This window comes from Enhydra lutris, unplaced genomic scaffold, assembly GCF_002288905.1.
Source record: "Enhydra lutris kenyoni isolate GAN:26980312 unplaced genomic scaffold, ASM228890v2 scaffoldscaffold12, whole genome shotgun sequence".
In the NCBI taxonomy this organism is placed as follows: domain Eukaryota; kingdom Metazoa; phylum Chordata; class Mammalia; order Carnivora; family Mustelidae; genus Enhydra; species Enhydra lutris.
Genome location: NW_019154096.1, coordinates 55,477,331 through 55,494,108, shown reverse-complemented (window position 1 = coordinate 55,494,108; position 16,778 = coordinate 55,477,331). Strand labels below are relative to the sequence as shown.

Here is a 16,778-nt window from a genome sequence, read left to right as displayed (position 1 = left end):
TCAGACTCCAGAGGCCTTGCTAAACCCCTCTACCAGATCTGCTCTCCTCTAGTTCCACGGAGAGCTGGAAGGCCCAGGCTTCTTGGTTCTGCGTGGGGAGCCAGCCTGAACTGGTAGATGGCTTGAGCAAGGGAGAATCAGGTGCTTTAAAGGGTGGGTGGCATCCAGTGATCTCCCAAAGTCTGTGTCCCCACATGAGATGGACATGGTACTAGCTGTGTGACCTTGGGCAAATGACTTAACCTCTCTGGTTTTCCTCATCTACGAAGTGGAGGGAGTACCTTGTTGTTGTAGGTTTATTCTGAAAAGCAAATGAATTACCATATGTATGTGTTCAGCATGAGGCTTGGTGTACAGTAAATGCTACGTAAACTTTTGCTGCCGTTACGGTTGTCTTTACCTTGTGTCGTTGGGTCAGGCAGCCTTCCTGACCAGCACTGGGTGCCTCTCAGGTTTGCAGCTCAATGTTTTGTCCCTGCTGCAGCTGCAGCCAATGCTGTGCTCTTTGGAGGCAATGAGAAATTCAGCAGAGAAAGCACCCACCCGCCTTTCTGATCCCAGACCTGGTTCCGTTTCTGGCCCCACTGCTCTGGGCTTGTGGGAACTTGGGCCAGTTTCCTCTCCCATAAAATGGGGTGAAAAATGCAGACCCACCTCAAGGGATTGTTATAGGCAGTAAATGAGTCGGAATCCTGGAGGTAGACTGTCCATGTTTATTACATGTTGGCCCTCCGATATTCTAGAACTGTTCCCCCCACTGATTGAGCTGAGAGCTTTCTGCCTCATCACTTTATGGTATCACATCGCACCGTCATGTGTTCTTTTAGGTTCTTTGACTTTGCTCCTCCCTCTTGGCAGGAGGATCACTTCTAACCTCATTTCACAGATGAGGAAACAGAGGCCCAGATCAGATGTAGTTGTCTGAGCCTGGGACAGAGCCCTCATCTCTGATGGTCACTAAAGGTCCCCGTCCTTCTGGGTTGGAGACGAGGTGTTTTAGAGAGTCCAGAATGAGGCTCTCTTCCATTCTGCCCCGACCTGTCTTCCTCACTGGGTAAGGGCTGGGGCTAGGGCTGGACAAGACATCAGAGCCCAGCGGTGAGGTGCCTCACAACCGGAGACCGGCCCTGGGCTCTCCATCTCTGAATGTTTGAGGTTCCAGGTCCGTGCTGCTGAGCCTGCTGGCCTGGTGAGGTTCCTCAGAGCCACCGGGCCCTGTGGGGACAGCCACCCACCCATACGGCCAGAGAGAAAGGTCCAGGCTGCTTTCTCCAGCAGTGATAAGCCATGGGCCCGGTTCCAGGCAGGGATTGTGTAGGCTTCTCTGTGCTCCAGAGGATTCCTGCATTTCGACAGACACCTCATTATCCCCATCCCGGGGCCGGCTGGGTCCCAGAGCCTCTGTAATCACTCAGGCCCACGCCCAGCAGCCAGCCCCAGGCCAGGAAATCGCTCCCCTCCCCTCCCCCGCCTTCCGCCGTGGCCCAAAGCGGCGCCTGCGGCCACTTGCCCCATAGACCTCCTGCCTGCCTAACGGTTCTCTCTCCTCCTCTGCTTCTCCTCTCTCTCCTGCTGCTTGCTCCTGTGGGGGACTCGGAAGTGTGGCTCTCCAGCTGGGCTGAGTCTCCCAGGAAGGACGTGACAGGTACTGCCCTGAGTGCGTGTGTGTGAGCATGTGTGTCCCGGGCACGCACGTGTGGGCGCCGCTGGCCGCATGCATCCCTGGGATGGGCCGCGGCCCATGGTCGGCAGGCCGGCGGTCCACTGGGCCCCCTCCTGCCCTTCCCTTAGCTGTACTCACTGCCCTCCTTTCAACCCTCTCTAGGCCTCAGGTCCAGGCTCGGAGCCTTCAGTGGGTGATGGCCACAGAGCACCATGTGTAGACGAATACACTGTGGACCGGAGCGTGTGGGTTGGTCCCCCGGCTCTACCGGGTGCTGGCTGAGTGAACTTGACCTCCCTGGGCAGGGATCGGCCGCCTCCCAGGGAGCCCGGCACGAGGGAAGCACTCAGGCGATGGAAAGGGGACTGTCGCCTTGTATGCTCGCTCCGCCGGCGGTCCGCTGGGAAGGGCCCACCGGAGACGGTCAGTCTCACTTCGGGCAGTTAACGTGGGGCAGAGAGCTGAAGCCTCAGACCCTGCAGCCTGGTTTCCAGTGGTCCTCACCGAGGTGCTGCAGCAGGGCAGGGGAAACCTGGTACTGGTGTCGCAGCCTCCGTGCCCCAGAGCCTGGAGCAGCCTCTGCCTTATCGGCCTGGCCAGGCTTTGGGCTGCCTGGACCAGGATGGGCCTCAGGGACTCAGGCCTGTGCCTTGTGTCCAGGCAGAGCTGGGCCAGGGGTCAGGGGCTTTCCTTCAGCCTCTGGTTTTACAGGACAGTGGTGGTGAGCCCTAGACAGCAGGGTTCTCAGCTGCTGCAGGGAGATAGTGGCCCACAGAGGAGTGGGATTTCCAGAAGGGGCTTCCAGGAGCCCCTCCATTTCTAAGAGTGCTAACGCAGACATATGCACATGCACGTACACACACACACACACACACACACACACACACACACACACACACACCCAAACAAACACCCATTCTGCCCAAAGCTGGGAGCAGAGATTCAGGCTTTGTGGTTGGGGGCCTGAGGCAGAAGGGTCAGAGGTCAGAGGGGCTGGGCCGGCCCCAGCAGTCAGCCCGAGGCTCAGTACCTCCCCATCACAGCTGTGGACAGGGAATGGGAGGCCCACGTCCTGGGAGGAGAAAGGCAGCAGGCAGGAGGACCCCTTGCCTGTCCCAGGCTTCTTGCAGTCCTCCTTCTGGTACTGTCTGTGACGAGGGCCTGGGGCCTGACTAATCACTGGGCTCCTGTCCCTCTTTCCCCCTCTCTACGAGCCAGCGAGCTAGAGCCCACTTGGCCTACAACAATACATTTTATTCACGAAACGTATAGCCTGGCCTCCCAGGGGCCTATAGAGAAGCCGGCAGGCCAAGTCCAGCCTGGGAGGAACTGATTGTGAGGGGCGTGGAGGGACCTTTTGTGGGGTGCCAGGGTTTGGGGGGGATCCCTGAGAACATGGGGAGCCTGGGGTGGGGGCCACCACAGGGCTTGGCTTCTTACGACGAGCCCAGCTGTTTGGAGTGAGAAGCTGAGGGGAAGCAGTGTGGGCTGGGGAAAACCAGCCAGACTAGGAGTTCAGAGCTGGAGTCTTGGGCAAGCTGCCAGCTTGCTCTGGGCCTTGGTTTCCCCATCTGGAATGTCAGAGAGTGCATGAGACGGGAAACTCAGAGGTAAGGGGCTGATGTGGGGGGATCCTTGAAGATGAGAGTCCTGGGGCTGCTCAGCCTGGCCTCCCCCACCGGAGTGGGCCCAGGGTGCTCTGATCTGGCTCTCTAGCTGGCAAGGATCCCCTGCCAGCCAGGAGGTACAGTTAGAGGGAGCCATGTTCTGGGGACACAGCCATAGCCACCCTTTTCCTGGCGCCTGTGGCCCTTGCCTTGAGCTGCCTGCTGGTTCTGAGGCTGCAGGGGAACTTGAGCCCCTCCTGCTCCTCCCCAAATCTCCCATTTCCTGTTTGCTTTATAAATAGTATCTATAGTTTACATAGGGCATTAACCCTGTCACCTAGTTCCATGCACAGAACAACCCACAGAGGGTAGGTACTGGTACTGTACCTGTTGACAAACAAGGAAAGTGGAGCTCAGAGAGGTTGAGCGTCCCTCCCAGGGTCACAGAGCTAGTCTGAGCAAAGCAGGACTGGACCCTCAGACCCTCAGAGTTGAATCTTCTGCTTTTGCATCATCTTAGGCAACTAAGGCCAGTGCCCCGTCCTATGGCACCAGGCCTGGGGCAACTCTTATCAGGGAGACTCTTGTCTAAACCACATGGCTGACTGGGGCCCAGCGCCCCACAAACATATCCAGCAGAGGCCAGGAGTGAACACCATGGCTGGAGTAAAATCAGGGAGCTCCTGGAGGGTCAGAGATGACTGGGGAGAACTGGGGTTGGTGGAGGAAGGGAAGGCATTCCAGGCAGGGGGAACAGCTAAGGCAAAGGCTTGGAGGTAAGAACCCACATAGAACAGCGTGGTGGGCACATGGTGCCCTCAGTATGTATGTTGACGCATGAATGTGGCCTGGAACAGGGGGGTTATGTGTCAGGGAACCGGGAAACTCAGGTTGTCAGAAAGACTGAACTTGAATTTGGCCTTTATTCTGTAGGCAACAGGGACCCATTGAAGGTGTTGGAGCAAGGGACTGACTTGGCAAAAGTCTCATTTAGAAGTTTAGGTTGGCAGGCAGAATCAGGCAGAAGCCAGGGGTCCATCCAGGTGGTAGTTGGAGGAATGCAGGTGTGGGGAAGGGCACCAGGGATCTGCCAGAGCCCGAGCCCATCCAGCCAGGGGCTCCGAGTGACAAGGGGCTCGTCCCTGGATGAGACTGTTACAAAGTCCCCTTCCAACCTGGGAGGGCCTCTTCTCTCTAGAAGGGGTATAGCCCTTCTCTGTGCCTCTGTCAGCCCCTTCCCGTCTAGAGGCTGGAGGATTCATCCATGGCCCTGCCCCTCCCTCCTACTTTGGGCCGACTCCTCCAGCCCCCAATTTTCCAGGCCTTGGCTGGGAGGGGATCCAGAGCAGCCTCTGTGGGATGACATCACCCACCGGGCCCGCCTGCCGAGTGCTTTCTCATCTGGATACCTGCTCACAGCTCACGCCTGCCCGGGCAGTCCTGGGCAGGCAATGCCCTGAGAGACAGATGCCAGAGAGAGGGAGCTGGAAGTCTGCCTGTGCTGGGGGAGGGGAGAGCAGCCGGGAGGGCAGAGTGTCTGTGTGTCCCTCTGTCTGTCCCACAGCCTTGGGGCAGCCTCCAAGAGGTGCCACCGCCTGTCTTCCGTGCTCTGGAATCCCTGGAGAACATTCTCTTTTCTACCTGGGTCCCAAAACGTCAGTCTTTAAAACGCTTAGGCCAATTTTCCAAGGGGCTGGGAGGGCCAACGCGGCGGGGGCGGGATTTTTCCCCTCTTTGAAATCTTGCCTCAGATTTCCTTGGCTTGGATTAAAGTAAGCTACGGTCTCTCCACTCCCCAGCACCCCAGCTTGTCCTCTCCAGCAGCTCCTGGCCACAAACTCAGCACTCCTTGCTCTTCTGTGCCTCTGTTTCCCCATCTCCCCTTTCCCCCTTCCACAGCTGTCTAGTTTTCCCAGATGTCCGAGGTGAGGCCCTGCCTGGTTTAGCTCTAGTGGCTCAAAACAAACCACTAAATCACTCCGTTCATCTGTCTGCCTGTTTGTTCATTTCATTCATTCATTTTGCAAACACTTGCTGAATGCCTGCTGCCTAATGGGCCCGGTGTCCTGCTGAACAGACAGACGTAGCACCCATCAACAGGGAACCCACACTCCAGTTTAATGAAAACAAGGCCAAGGCCTGGAGAGAGGGTGAGGCAGGGTCCCTCTGGGAGCCAGGGATCAGTGGCTCTCTACAGGTGGCATATAGTAGGGAAGTTCAAAACATAAGCAACCCCCATCTGGTGAGTGTGGGTTTAAGTCCCAGCTGTGTGACCTTGGGTCTCCAACAGAACCTACGATGTAGGGTTGTTTTGAGGATCCAACGAGACAACAGAATGATGTGGCCAAGTGCTTGGCATCGTGCTGATCCATCAGTGAGCACCGGAGGGTCTGCTGTTAATTGTCAGAATCATCTGGGCTCTTGGGATTTGGAAGCTCTCTAACTCACTGGGAACTCCGCTTTTGTTTGTAGCCCGAGTTTGCCTTTCCCACAAACTATAAAGGGAGCCCCTGTATCTCACAGTGCAGGGGCTGGGCCTTTTTGCCTTAGGTTCACTGAAGAGGGGCTCTTGGCCACAGAGGCACTGCCGTCCCCCCAGGGGCACAGTGGGAGGCAGTTGCTGTCAGCTCCATGCCCAGCGCTGCCCCTCTCCGGCTGGCAGCGACAGGCGCAGACCTGGCCCCATCCCCACAGAGTGGGCTGGTCCCGCTGCCCAGCTGTTGGTTGCATTTCTGCCTGAAATCTGATCCCAGCTCTGGTGGAGCTGCCTGGGGCTGTGCGTGTGCAGATCCATGTGGCAGGGCTCAGTGGGGACAGGGTCCCTTCTGGGGCTCCAGAGGGCTGAGCTGGGGCTACAGGGCCCCCACCTCTTGGGAGAAAACCGTGGGGCACTGGGTTTCTTTCCTTCCTTGCTCCCTGCCCTGGTCTAAGCAGTGCCTCTGCCCCCTGGCTGCACCTGGGAACCACGGGGGAGGAGGGAGTGTCCAAAAAATACGGACCAGTTAAATCTGGACCTCTGGGGGTGGAACCCAGGCCTCAGTATTCTTTAAAAGCGCCCCCGCCCAGGCAATTCTGTGGAGCCAAGTAGAAGATCATTGTGCTAGAAGAATGGGTGTCTGGAAGCAGAAATCATAGAGGCAGTTCTTTAATGGAAAGAGAGATGGGCTTGAACGTAAAACCCTCAGTGAGTTTGGTTCTCTTCATAGCAGCTGTGTGTGCTGAGGCAAGCCTCTTGCCTTCTCTGGGCCTCTGAGTTGTCTTTGGTGAAATGGGAAGGTAGAAGGGTTGTGGTGAGGATAAAACGGGACAGGCTACGTGCCTGACTCAGAACATGTACGGAGTTAGACTCGGGTGTGTAAGGAATGTTACCGTAGGCCAAAGCATCAAGGGAGCCGTAGGAAGCCTAGGGACCCTCTCAGCCATTTATATAGCCATGTAGGTGGTGTGAATCCCCTAGCCTTCCAGGACATTGACAGATGTATAGGGTGGTAGACACATAAAGTGTGCTGGGAATTCCCTTTGGGCTGTGGCTGGTCTGGGAAGGCTTCCTGTAGGAGGTGACCAATAGGTCTCTGGTTTATGGTTCCTTTCAGCTCCTAGCAGGACATGCCCTGCCTTAGATGTTTGTGCCCACCTCTGGGAGCCTCTAGCCCATCTGCCCTCCTTCTGCAGAGCCCCACCTTTTGACTCTTCAACTGCGGGGGGGTGGCTGGAGGCTTCCCAGAGCCTGACCACAAAATCCAGCACTAAAAGGTAGAGGGCGACTGAATCAGTCTCCATGTGGCCAGAGGGCAGCAGCCAGGCTGGAGTGAAGCTGGCCTCAGCCTCGTGTGTCTGCACCAGGCCCCTGGGCTCAGTGGCAGCGCCGTGGTGAGCCGAACTTGAGGAAAAGTTGGCGGGGGGCGGGTTGGGCTCGCCTGGCTGCTGGCGCTGGGACTTTCTTCTTGGGTTTCAAGTAAACAGTCTCAGCCCTCCTCCCCCTCCCCTGCCTCCACCCCTGGCTCCTCATTCGATGGGTCTCATGTGTTTCTATTTAAGGGTTGCGAGTAAACCCCAGTGATTGGCGGTCTCAAACCTTCTTGACTTCTCGCCTGGGCCCGGGCCGTGGAGACTTCTCTCCTGTTTGCTCCCTCTCCCTCCCGAGGGGAGGACCGCTGCCTCTCTTTTCCTCTGGGTTCACAGGGGCTGGGGGAGAGGCACAAGCCCTCCTCCCTGCCTTGCCTTTCTTTCTCTCCTCAGCTCGGCCTCAGCCCTCATGGGCGGCCCTCCCGTCCCGCCCCTGCCAGCCGAGGGGTCTGGGGAGACCACGTCCGCACCAGGCCTCTCCTCCTGCTCGCTTGTGCCGGGCTGTGCCTGACTCATCGCAGCGGCGGGCTCTTCCTCTCCGTTTCCCGTTTCCCGGGGCCTCCGCCTGTCCCCAGCTGTCCCCCCCCCCCACTCCAGCCCGGCTCCCCATGTCCCCCGGTCCCCGCGGCGCAGCGGGCCGGTGTGGGGCCTTGCTATATGGCCTGTCTTTGGGGCCCGGCGAGCTGCGAGCCCTGGCTACGGGCGGCCCCTCGGAGCGGCACTGGCGACGGAGCAGCCTCCCCCGATGGACAGGGGGCGCCCCGGCCGCGGGGCCATGGCCGGCCGCTGGCTCACCGCGTGCTTTCTGCCCTCGCCAGGTGCCGACACCAACGCCGAGCCCATGATCCTGGAACAGTACGTGGTGGTGTCCAACTATAAGAAGCAGGAAAACTCGGAGCTGAGCCTCCAGGCCGGGGAGGTGGTGGATGTCATCGAGAAGAACGAGAGCGGTGAGTACTCAGATGGGCAACCTGGCTCCTGGGATGGGCGGACAGAGGGACAAACGGACAGATGGACGTCTGGCTGGTTTTGTTCTCTCCCTCCTCCCCCACCTCTGCAGCTGTACGTTATTTCCATCTGGTGGGGGAGAGGGCTGAGGAGGCCAAAGTTTCCCCTGTTGGTTTGGGCCGCAGGCCAGCACTTTGCCTGGTGGTGGAAGAATGTCTCCCCGGCTCGGGGAAATGAACCGGCTTGTGGGCACGCAAGGCCAGGGCGGCAGAAGCCGGTACAACGGCCCGGCCCCTGTTCGGCGGTCCCCATGCCCACCGAGGCCGCAGGGAAGGTAGCTCCTGGCTCAGGGGCGCCTTCGAGTGGCTTCCCCCGTTGGTGCCATCTTCCAAGCTAGGGTCCCGGCAGGGGCCAGAGAAGCCAGCTAGCTGGTGGGGAAGGCCAGCCGTGACGTCAGTGTGGGAGCCGCGGTTCTTGGGCCCCCCCACGGGCTGTCTCAGGAAAGGCTAGGCCTGTGGGGTTTGGCTAGCGGCTGTCTGGTGAGCTGACTGCCCCCTGCAGAGCTGAAGGCCACCAGGACCTGGGAGGAGGATCCGGACGGGAAGAAGGGGGCCACGGAGGGCCCTATGGCAGCCTCCCTATCATTGGGAGCTGAGGCTTTGTCTCATCTGGGGCCCCGCCCGTGGTTCTCCAGGAGCTACTGGTTCCACGGTCCTCACTGGGACCACAAGTGCAGCTGGCATCTGTGCAGGTGGAGAGAGGAGGGCCTGAATCAGTCAGTGTGAGCTGCGTGAGACAGCCATCAGCAGTTTGTCCACATGCTGCTGGGGCTTGAATTGGTTCCTGGGGTGTTTTGTTTTGGTTTCAGTTAGCTACAGGGGAAGCTCCCCTGTGCAGGATCCTCTTTGGGCAGTGTTTGGACACTCCCAGAGGGGTGGGGCCTGTTTTCCTTTTCCTGTCCTACTCTGTTCCCTTCCAATATTATGAGCCCTGAAAGGAGGGAGACCAAAGGATGATTGTACCCATACTACAGATAGAGTAACCGAGGCGCAGACAGACTGAGGAGACGTGAGTCCTCTGAGGGCGAAAGCAGAACAGGGACATTCCTGGATCCCCAATTCCTATGCCTGTGAGCAGCAAGTCACTGTAGAGATGCTGAGGAAATCCCAGCAGACCTCCTGGGGGAGGTGAGCTCAGGCTCCTGCTGCAGGAGGCTCAGGAACTGTGCTCCCTGAGAACAGTGCTGTGATGCCATCTTAGGTTGGACTCCTGGCCCTTCTGGGTCTGGGTTTTTCACAGACCTTTCAGAGAGGTCAGGCTTTGTCCTTGTGCTTGGAGTAATGGGCAGGGTAGTTGGTAGAGGCTGTCCCCGCCCGGCAGAGCCACACCCCTAGCCTAAGGCCTGAGCCCTTCACCCCAGGTGCCCACACTGGTCTCCTACCTGCACACCTTTGCCTTCAGCCTTTGTCCTCATACCAGCCCTACCTACCTGTCGCCACCCCTCACCCCGCCTACCCCCTACCCCTGCCCCCAGGAAGCTAGAGTTGTCACAGGGGCCTGGCTCTGGAAACCCTGAGCACCTCCAGACCCAGAGGAAGGGATCTCTGATGGTGGACTTGGAGGCGCCAGCGGAGAGAGAAACATTTTGGAGCTTGTTCCAAGGGGAAATGGTCTCACTTCTCTGTATGAGGTCAGGGCTGCTCAGAAGTAGAGTTCTGGCTTAGAGACCCCCCCTGCTCCCTGCCTTGCCTTGTGTCAGCAGCACAGCTATTGGCCCCCAAGGTTCTGGGCACCAGCCACTGGCCAGGGTGGAGAAGACCCCACACAAAAGGAAGTCAACATGCTCAGAACCTCTGATTCCCAGGGACGTTCTTCCTCTACCTTCCTATCCCATACCCAGGATTCTAGGGCTCCTTGGAAGCCTTGCCTAGTTGGGGAGGGGGGGGCGGGCGGGGCTTGACACAGTGAGGGCCTGGAGAAAGCATAGAGACCCCTCCGCTCCTGAAGAGTCCCTCATGGCTGTGTGAGGGGCTCAAGCAGCCTGACTCCGCAGTCTGACACCCAGACCTCTGAGAGAGCTACTGTCCCTGGAAGCAGGACTCTGCCCACCACCTACCAGCTGGGTGGCTGCAAGTCCCTTAATCCCTCTGGGCCTCAGTTAACCCTTCTGTACAATGGAGATAATTTGGTGGCTGCTTAGAAAGAGGAGTTGGAGTGATGACCTCACAAGCCCTCTTTGCAGTTCTGAACTGCCATGGCTGGGAGCTTCTTTGGGACCCTGGGTGTCAGGTAGAGAGAGCCTCCCCGAACAGGTCGTCTCTCCGTCTCCAGAACTTTTGTATCTTTGCTTTTGGTGGACAGAGCTGCTCAGCAGCGGATGTTTGCCCTGGGACCCTGGAGTGCTCTGTCCACCGTGCAAACCCACACTGTCTGGTGCTGGCAGAAACCAGGGGGCCTGAGGTGAACCGCCAGTTTAACCAGAGAAACTAAGTGGGTGGAGGGGAGAGAGCAGGAGGACCAAACTGCAGATCCCTGGGACAGTGGTTTCACAGTTCATGGAAGCCCTACGGTTGAGGTGGGGGAGGGGAGGTGTGCTGTGCATCCTGTAAGCTGGCTTTGGAAGGAGTGGTGAGTGAGGCTTTTGAACTCTGTAACAAAGACCCAATTGTTAGGCCTCTGACCTTGGGACATGGTGGGCGTGTTAAGGCATTTCCACTCCTAATAGTTGGGGCATCATCCCCACCCCCCAGGGCCTTGCCTTACCCACGGAGAGCGGGGACTCTGCCTGCGTCCCCTTCTCTGGAGGCCAGAAGTCCCTAGAAGATCCACAGAGGGGTCCACCAGCCTCGGGCTCTGCAGGCTGGGACCACAGCCTCCAAGCCGTTTGAAGATGTGGTTGCTCCAGGGCTCTGTGATCTCATTGGTCTAAAGAGCGATGTGTCCAGAAGGCAACTCAGAGTCGGTCAACTATAAACACCTGGTGCCACGGGTTATGTCTCATTTTATTAGAATCAGGAAACGACCCCACGCGGTAGAAGGGTCTTTAAAAATTTTGTGGCTGAAGTAACAGGCTGAGCGGTTAAGTCATTTTCTTGGAGTCCAACAGCTGAGATCTCTGCCGTCTACAGAGGACGTAGGGGGAGAGCGAGAATGGACTCCTCCCCCGTAGGGTCACCATGAGTTGGTGACACTGCAGGCTGGGGGAGATGACCCCAGGTCTCCGTGGAACAGCCGTTGTAGAAGGATGGCTCCGTGTCCCGCCTTCCAACATGGTGGTCATAAATTGTGGGAATTCGGCTTGTTAATTATTCCTTTGAACTTGGGGCCAGGCCACAGCTGAGAGGATCTGATATGTACCTAGCACTGTACCCAGGACAGGACAAGCCTGGTCCTGTGAATGTAGGTGGACAGAAGTCATGGACTCCCAAAGTGTGACCTGAGTGGCTTCAGGGAAAGCCTTTTTGACCAAGCAGTGGGCCTGGGGCTGAACCAGAAAGTCCTCCTTTTCTCCACTCATGAACAGGGGGACATGTAGCAGAAAGATTGAACAGCTTTGCTTGTTGTTTGGACAAGCCACTGTCCTCTTGGCTTGGGAACCCCTCCACCTTTCCCACAGACAGCAGTACCTGAGATGCCCGCTTTGTGGGACATTCTTAGGCCTCAAAGACTATATTGGCTTCAGCTTTAAGCAGGTACAATCTGATCTGCCATCTGGCAGCACAGTGATGGCAGAATCCCAGCTACTCTGGTCTCTCTGTGTGGAGCAAAGCTTGTCTCCAACTTTCCAAGATTGCTTCCTTCTTCTGAGGACTAGAGGCCCGGGGAGGACATGGGGCTATGAGTCACCAGATGCTCATTCTTTTCCTGCCTCTGCTTTCCTTCTCGGAGTCTTTGTTTCTTTCCTGGCCCCAGCATGAGAACACTGGGAATTCTTCTACTTCCTTGGAGGCACAGAGCTATTGGACTAAGACAAAGCATTGTGCTGGCAAGGAATTTTGAACTCCATTGGTCCATCCAGGTGAGAAATTGTACAGGTGAGAACACTCAGCCTTGAGGCGTTTACACATCTCAATCCCCTCCAAAATCAATGCTTTAGTCCCAACTGAATAGTGAGCAGAGGACAGAATTCCACTCAGACTTGCTCAAGAGACTCCTGAAAGGCTACAGAAAAATCTCACCGAACCTGAGGTTGGTTCCAGCCTCACAGAAACCGGGAACCAAAGAGTGGTCTGAGCCAGCTCAGCCTTGCTTGTCTCTGTGTTGCTCTGGGATGTACCAAGTAGAGGGAGAGCCCCCACCTCCCGCCCCGGGAGCTTTTCCCTGCAGAGCAGCCTGCCTTCTCCACTTAAAACAGCAGCCTATTCACCTGCTGCTGGTCTGTCAGGCCCAGGCTTTTCAGTGGAGGTAACTGCCACCCACTCACTATGGCTTCCAGTTCTCTGAGTTCAAAATCTGAAGTTCGAATCTCAATCTGGGTGGTTTCTGGCTGGCCAGTGAGTCAGCAGGCCTTCCATCAGGTGTCTTACCCCAGGCCCCTCAGCTGTGTCCGGGAGAAGCCCCGAGGGGCATAAGCATGGCTGCCTCACCAAGCTCCTAGGTGGGGGCTGTGGGAGAGCAGGTTTGAAAGAAAGGAGATCTCGAGGGGTAAGGTACCCAAAAGCGTGCTGAGCTGCCAACCAGGTTACGTGTTTAGCGGCTGTATGTGGGGTGGAGAAACGAAGAGTAGGGAATCTGAACACTAGGTTTAAGATCTAATGCTACCCTGACTTTGTGAGGTACGTAGGAATCCCTTGGTTTCCTGGTGAGTGTAAGAGCGTCAGCGATGCACAGTGCATGGGCGTGTCTGGACAGGCACCTAAGTAGCCGTGTATTGTTTGACAGAGAAGACAAACTAATAAGCTTTTCTCTCAGATTTGTGTGTCGTGATGGTGATTTTGTACTGTCCAAGGTAATGCGTTCTCCAGCCTTTTGTGTTCTGTGGATTGGAATCTTTTTAACATGGAGGGATGGATCTCTTCAGTAACTTTGATATTTCCTGATGAACATTGTTATAACTCATTCTGTATGGGCTTTTTATAAGGGAGAAATCTATTTACATGGCGTTCATTTATCTAGGCGTTCGTCCACTTCACAATTCTCGAATACCTCCTTTGTCCCAGGCCCCGTGCTGATGGCATGCGTACCCAGAAGGTCCCTGCCTTTCTGCAGCTTAGACTCTACTCGGCATGAGCATGCTGGGTCCTTAAGGGGCGGACTGTACTGTGAGGCTGGGGCAGCTTCTCCGACTTGACAATGTCTTCCGTAGGCTTCTCTGAGGAAGCTTCTGTGTCATCTGCTTCGATTATGGGCTTACTAAGGAACCACCTGATTGCTCATTCAGACTGCCAAGCTACCATAGAAAAGAGCTATCCCGATAAAGACAGGATAGGCTGTTTCTAGAAAGACAGGTAATTGTAGCCTGCATTGCAGATAAGTCAACTAACACTCTTAGCTCTGCCACAGCCTTTTAAGTTTGGTTCCAGTGAACCAGCCGCCATCTGCTTGTGGTAACTGGCCCCCGTGAAGTCTTTCCCAGCTGTCAGACAGCCTGGGTCCTCCGACCTCTCTTCTCTTCCGAAGTATGGCGCGTGCATGTTCCTGCTATGTCAGCCTCACCAGCGATTGCAAAGTCCATTCTGGTCTAAGACGGTCTCCAGCGTGCAGTTGTTCCTGCCTCACACCCCTGGCTGGACAGGGAAGGGCCACAGAGCATGAATCCTGGAGCAGAAGCGGGCATCCTAATTCCCCCTGGGCCCCCTGAGCCCGGCTTGCTTCACTGCAGGCTCGAGATTGTTTCGAGAATGAGATTGCAGGATAGCCTAGCGATGGGACATAGGGACTTCACCTTAAATAAGCCTGGTTTTCATCTTGGCTTGGTACTGGCTAGTGGCGAGCCTGGGAAAGTTAGTTTCATCTTCTAAGCATCCGTTTCCTTCCATGTAAAATGGGGATAATTGTGCCTACGGCCAGAGAATTGATGTATGCCAGTTCAGAAGGGATTCAGTGCTTGGTGCGGGGCCTGGCACGCGGTAAGTGCTCAGGACGTGGTGGTCACCAGGAGACTGCTGGACAAGGGCAGTCCCGCCACAGACTGATCCTGGGGCCCATGGCAGGCCAGTTTTCCTCTTATGGACTCAGTTTCCCTGTCGGGCCGAAGAATGGGTTGCACTCGTAGTGTCTGGGAAGTCTCTCAGCCCTCCTGGTTTGCGAAGTTGGGTAGGGCAAGCAGGGACTTACTGTGAGCAGTGAAGCCCTGAAACCATGTTGGAGACCAGAGTTGCACCTTCGGAGCCCTGGCTTGGGTAGCTGTCCTTGCCCCAGCCCGTGACAGGAAAAGTTGGAGACAAAAGTCAAATTCCCACTGGTGACCCAGAGGCAGTACCTTCACAGGGCCGTGACCTTCAAGCAGGGCTGAGGGAAGAGGAGTAGCTCACCCACAACCCTTCATACTGGCTTGACGTCACCCCGTGGCTCTGTTGCAGGGCACAGAGCTGAAGTACGGGGGTCGGTGGGGGCCTCATGGGAGTTGGAGACATCAAGCTGGACCTTGGAGAGAGAGGGGGTTAGATGGGCTGAGAGGTGAAGGAGTTCTAGGTCCCCACGAGGGGATACCAGGTGGAGGGCTGGGCCTGCCGGGGTGAGACGGCAAGGCAAGTGTCTGGCCGCCTCCAGCAGGTGTGTCCTGATGAAGAAAGGGGACACTGGGCCACAGTGGAGCAGGGAGGAAGAAGGAGGCCTCAGGAAGCTGTTGAGCCAGAGAGGGATGCAAGCATGGTGGCACTTGAAGCAAGTGGTCCAGCTGGGGGGAGGAGGGTGGCAGGGGAAGGGGTCTCTGGACACCTGGAGTGGAAGTCACTCCTCGAGTGAGATCGGCATGGGCTGTCATCAGGGAGATGTCCAAGGGCTTGTCAGCACTGAGTGCAGCAGGGGCCAGCCACCGGCCTGGAGCCAGCGGCCAGATGGCTTAGAGTGTGCAGGGAACCGTGGCCACCAGGGCACTGCTGTGTCTCTCCTCCCCCTGCTTGGGTGGGGCCAGCGGGGCAGCTGGTCACTCTGACTGCATGTTGGCTCTGTGCCCCCAGCATATCCTAAGGCCATTACTCTTAAACAGCAGTTGTGGAGCAAAAGGTGTGTTGTAGCAGCGACCTCAGAAATCCAGCTCAAGGGCCCGAGTGATGCCAGCTGCCCCCCTCTCTGCCCCAGGGCAATGCCTGGCTGCCTTCCACTTTGGGGGTGCAAATAGGTTCACACTGAGTCTGTTCACGGGCATCTCCAAAAGGCTGCTTTTCTGGGCTTGGACACCAAGGGAACACTTAAACCGCACACTGCCCGGACCGGAGCAAAGCTCATCTTCACGTGATCTGTCGTCCCTAAATCCAGACTAGTTGACTAAGTGCCAGGCTGGGGTCAGAGGCGATGAGGCCAACAAAGGCCCACCCTCCTGGGGCTCCCATGGAGTGGTGAGACAGTCACAAGGAAACCAGAAAAATAACTTGAGATTTTTGCAAAATGCCGTGCGTGAAACGGGGCCCTATGATGGTGAATAAGCCAGGGGAGGAGGTGATAGGGTGCGGCCAGGGAAGGGCTCTCTGAAGGCCTTCCCTGCTGAGAAGGCCGGGAGCTCAGTGAGCCCAGGGAACCAAGGGCTCCGGTTGGTTTGGGGAGAGCGGTGGTGAGTGAAGGCAGAAAAGTAGGCGGGGCCAGGTGGGACCAGGCATAGGCATGTGGTTCTAGGTGTAACAACCACCACATCCTGGGTAGGGGCCTTGCAGTGTGGCCAACAGGTGACCTCCCTCCCCTCCCCGGACAAACCCTGGCCCAGGAGCCCAAGGAGCAGGCACCACTAGGTGTACCCAACACGCATGAACATATGTGGCCTTTGTCGCTGGTGGAAGTGACAGGTCTCCCCATGTGGCTAAAGCGTGGGGAAAGAGCTCCCCACACAGCATTCCCTCCACCCTTACGTAACAGATTTCCACCCTGCGATTGTGGCACTTTCTGGGGAGTATAATTTGTCAGGACTTCAGGGAATTTGGGTTGAGAAATCACCCCTTGTTTTTTCCCCAGATGATCCCGCAGCCGTGTGATGGTACGGTCTCAGCACTTGGGTTTCCAGTAATCACTCGTGGTAGCGGGCTTGACCGCCCTCCTCTCTATCAGCATCTTTTCAGATTCCATAACCTCATCCTCTGCGTCCCCAGTGCTGACCCACACTCCCTTGTCACATCACGGCAGGGGAAGCCAGGGTGACCCAGTTAAATCAGTCGCCCTGGGAAGCTTGGTGGGAACTTGTGTTCACTGGGACTAAGCAGAGAGCCGCTTGTGGCTCACATAACGCTCAGCATCACTTCTACGTGCATTGAAAATGTGCCATATGGAATTCTTGGGGTTTTTTTGTTTCATTTAATTGTTTCAGCCTCAATTCCACATTTCCCTTCTGAGCCAGGCACTTTTTAGGCTCATGCTAAAATATATTTGCCTCCCCTAAGCTTTTATTGGACTAAATTGTGGGGAAGTGGCCCAGGCTCCACGGGAGGCGAGAGAAAGCCAAACTAAGAGAAAGAGTCTGCCAGGGACTGCCCATAAAGTGAGCAAGCCACGAGTAGGATTTTGAAATTGGTGCGCAGATCCCTTTCTCCTGTTACCTCAGGCCCATCAGCATTGCCCTGAGTGGC

General features: G+C 56.7%; 1 protein-coding gene across 2 annotated transcripts in view; it reads left to right on the top strand.

Annotated features, from left to right (window-relative positions):
* The window catches only part of LOC111145273 (SH3 and PX domains 2A), a 227,328-nt gene that overhangs the window by 168,562 nt on the left and 41,988 nt on the right, over positions 1-16,778 (top strand). Inside the window, exons 7-8 of one of the 2 annotated variants that reach the window (XM_022500089.1) lie at positions 1,601-1,645; positions 7,935-8,066. In XM_022500089.1, the coding sequence (XP_022355797.1) occupies positions 1,601-1,645; positions 7,935-8,066 (177 nt within the window). Of the gene's footprint in view, positions 1-1,600; positions 1,646-7,748; positions 8,067-16,778 lie in introns of those variants that run through there. The other variant, XM_022500090.1, reaches the window with a different exon arrangement.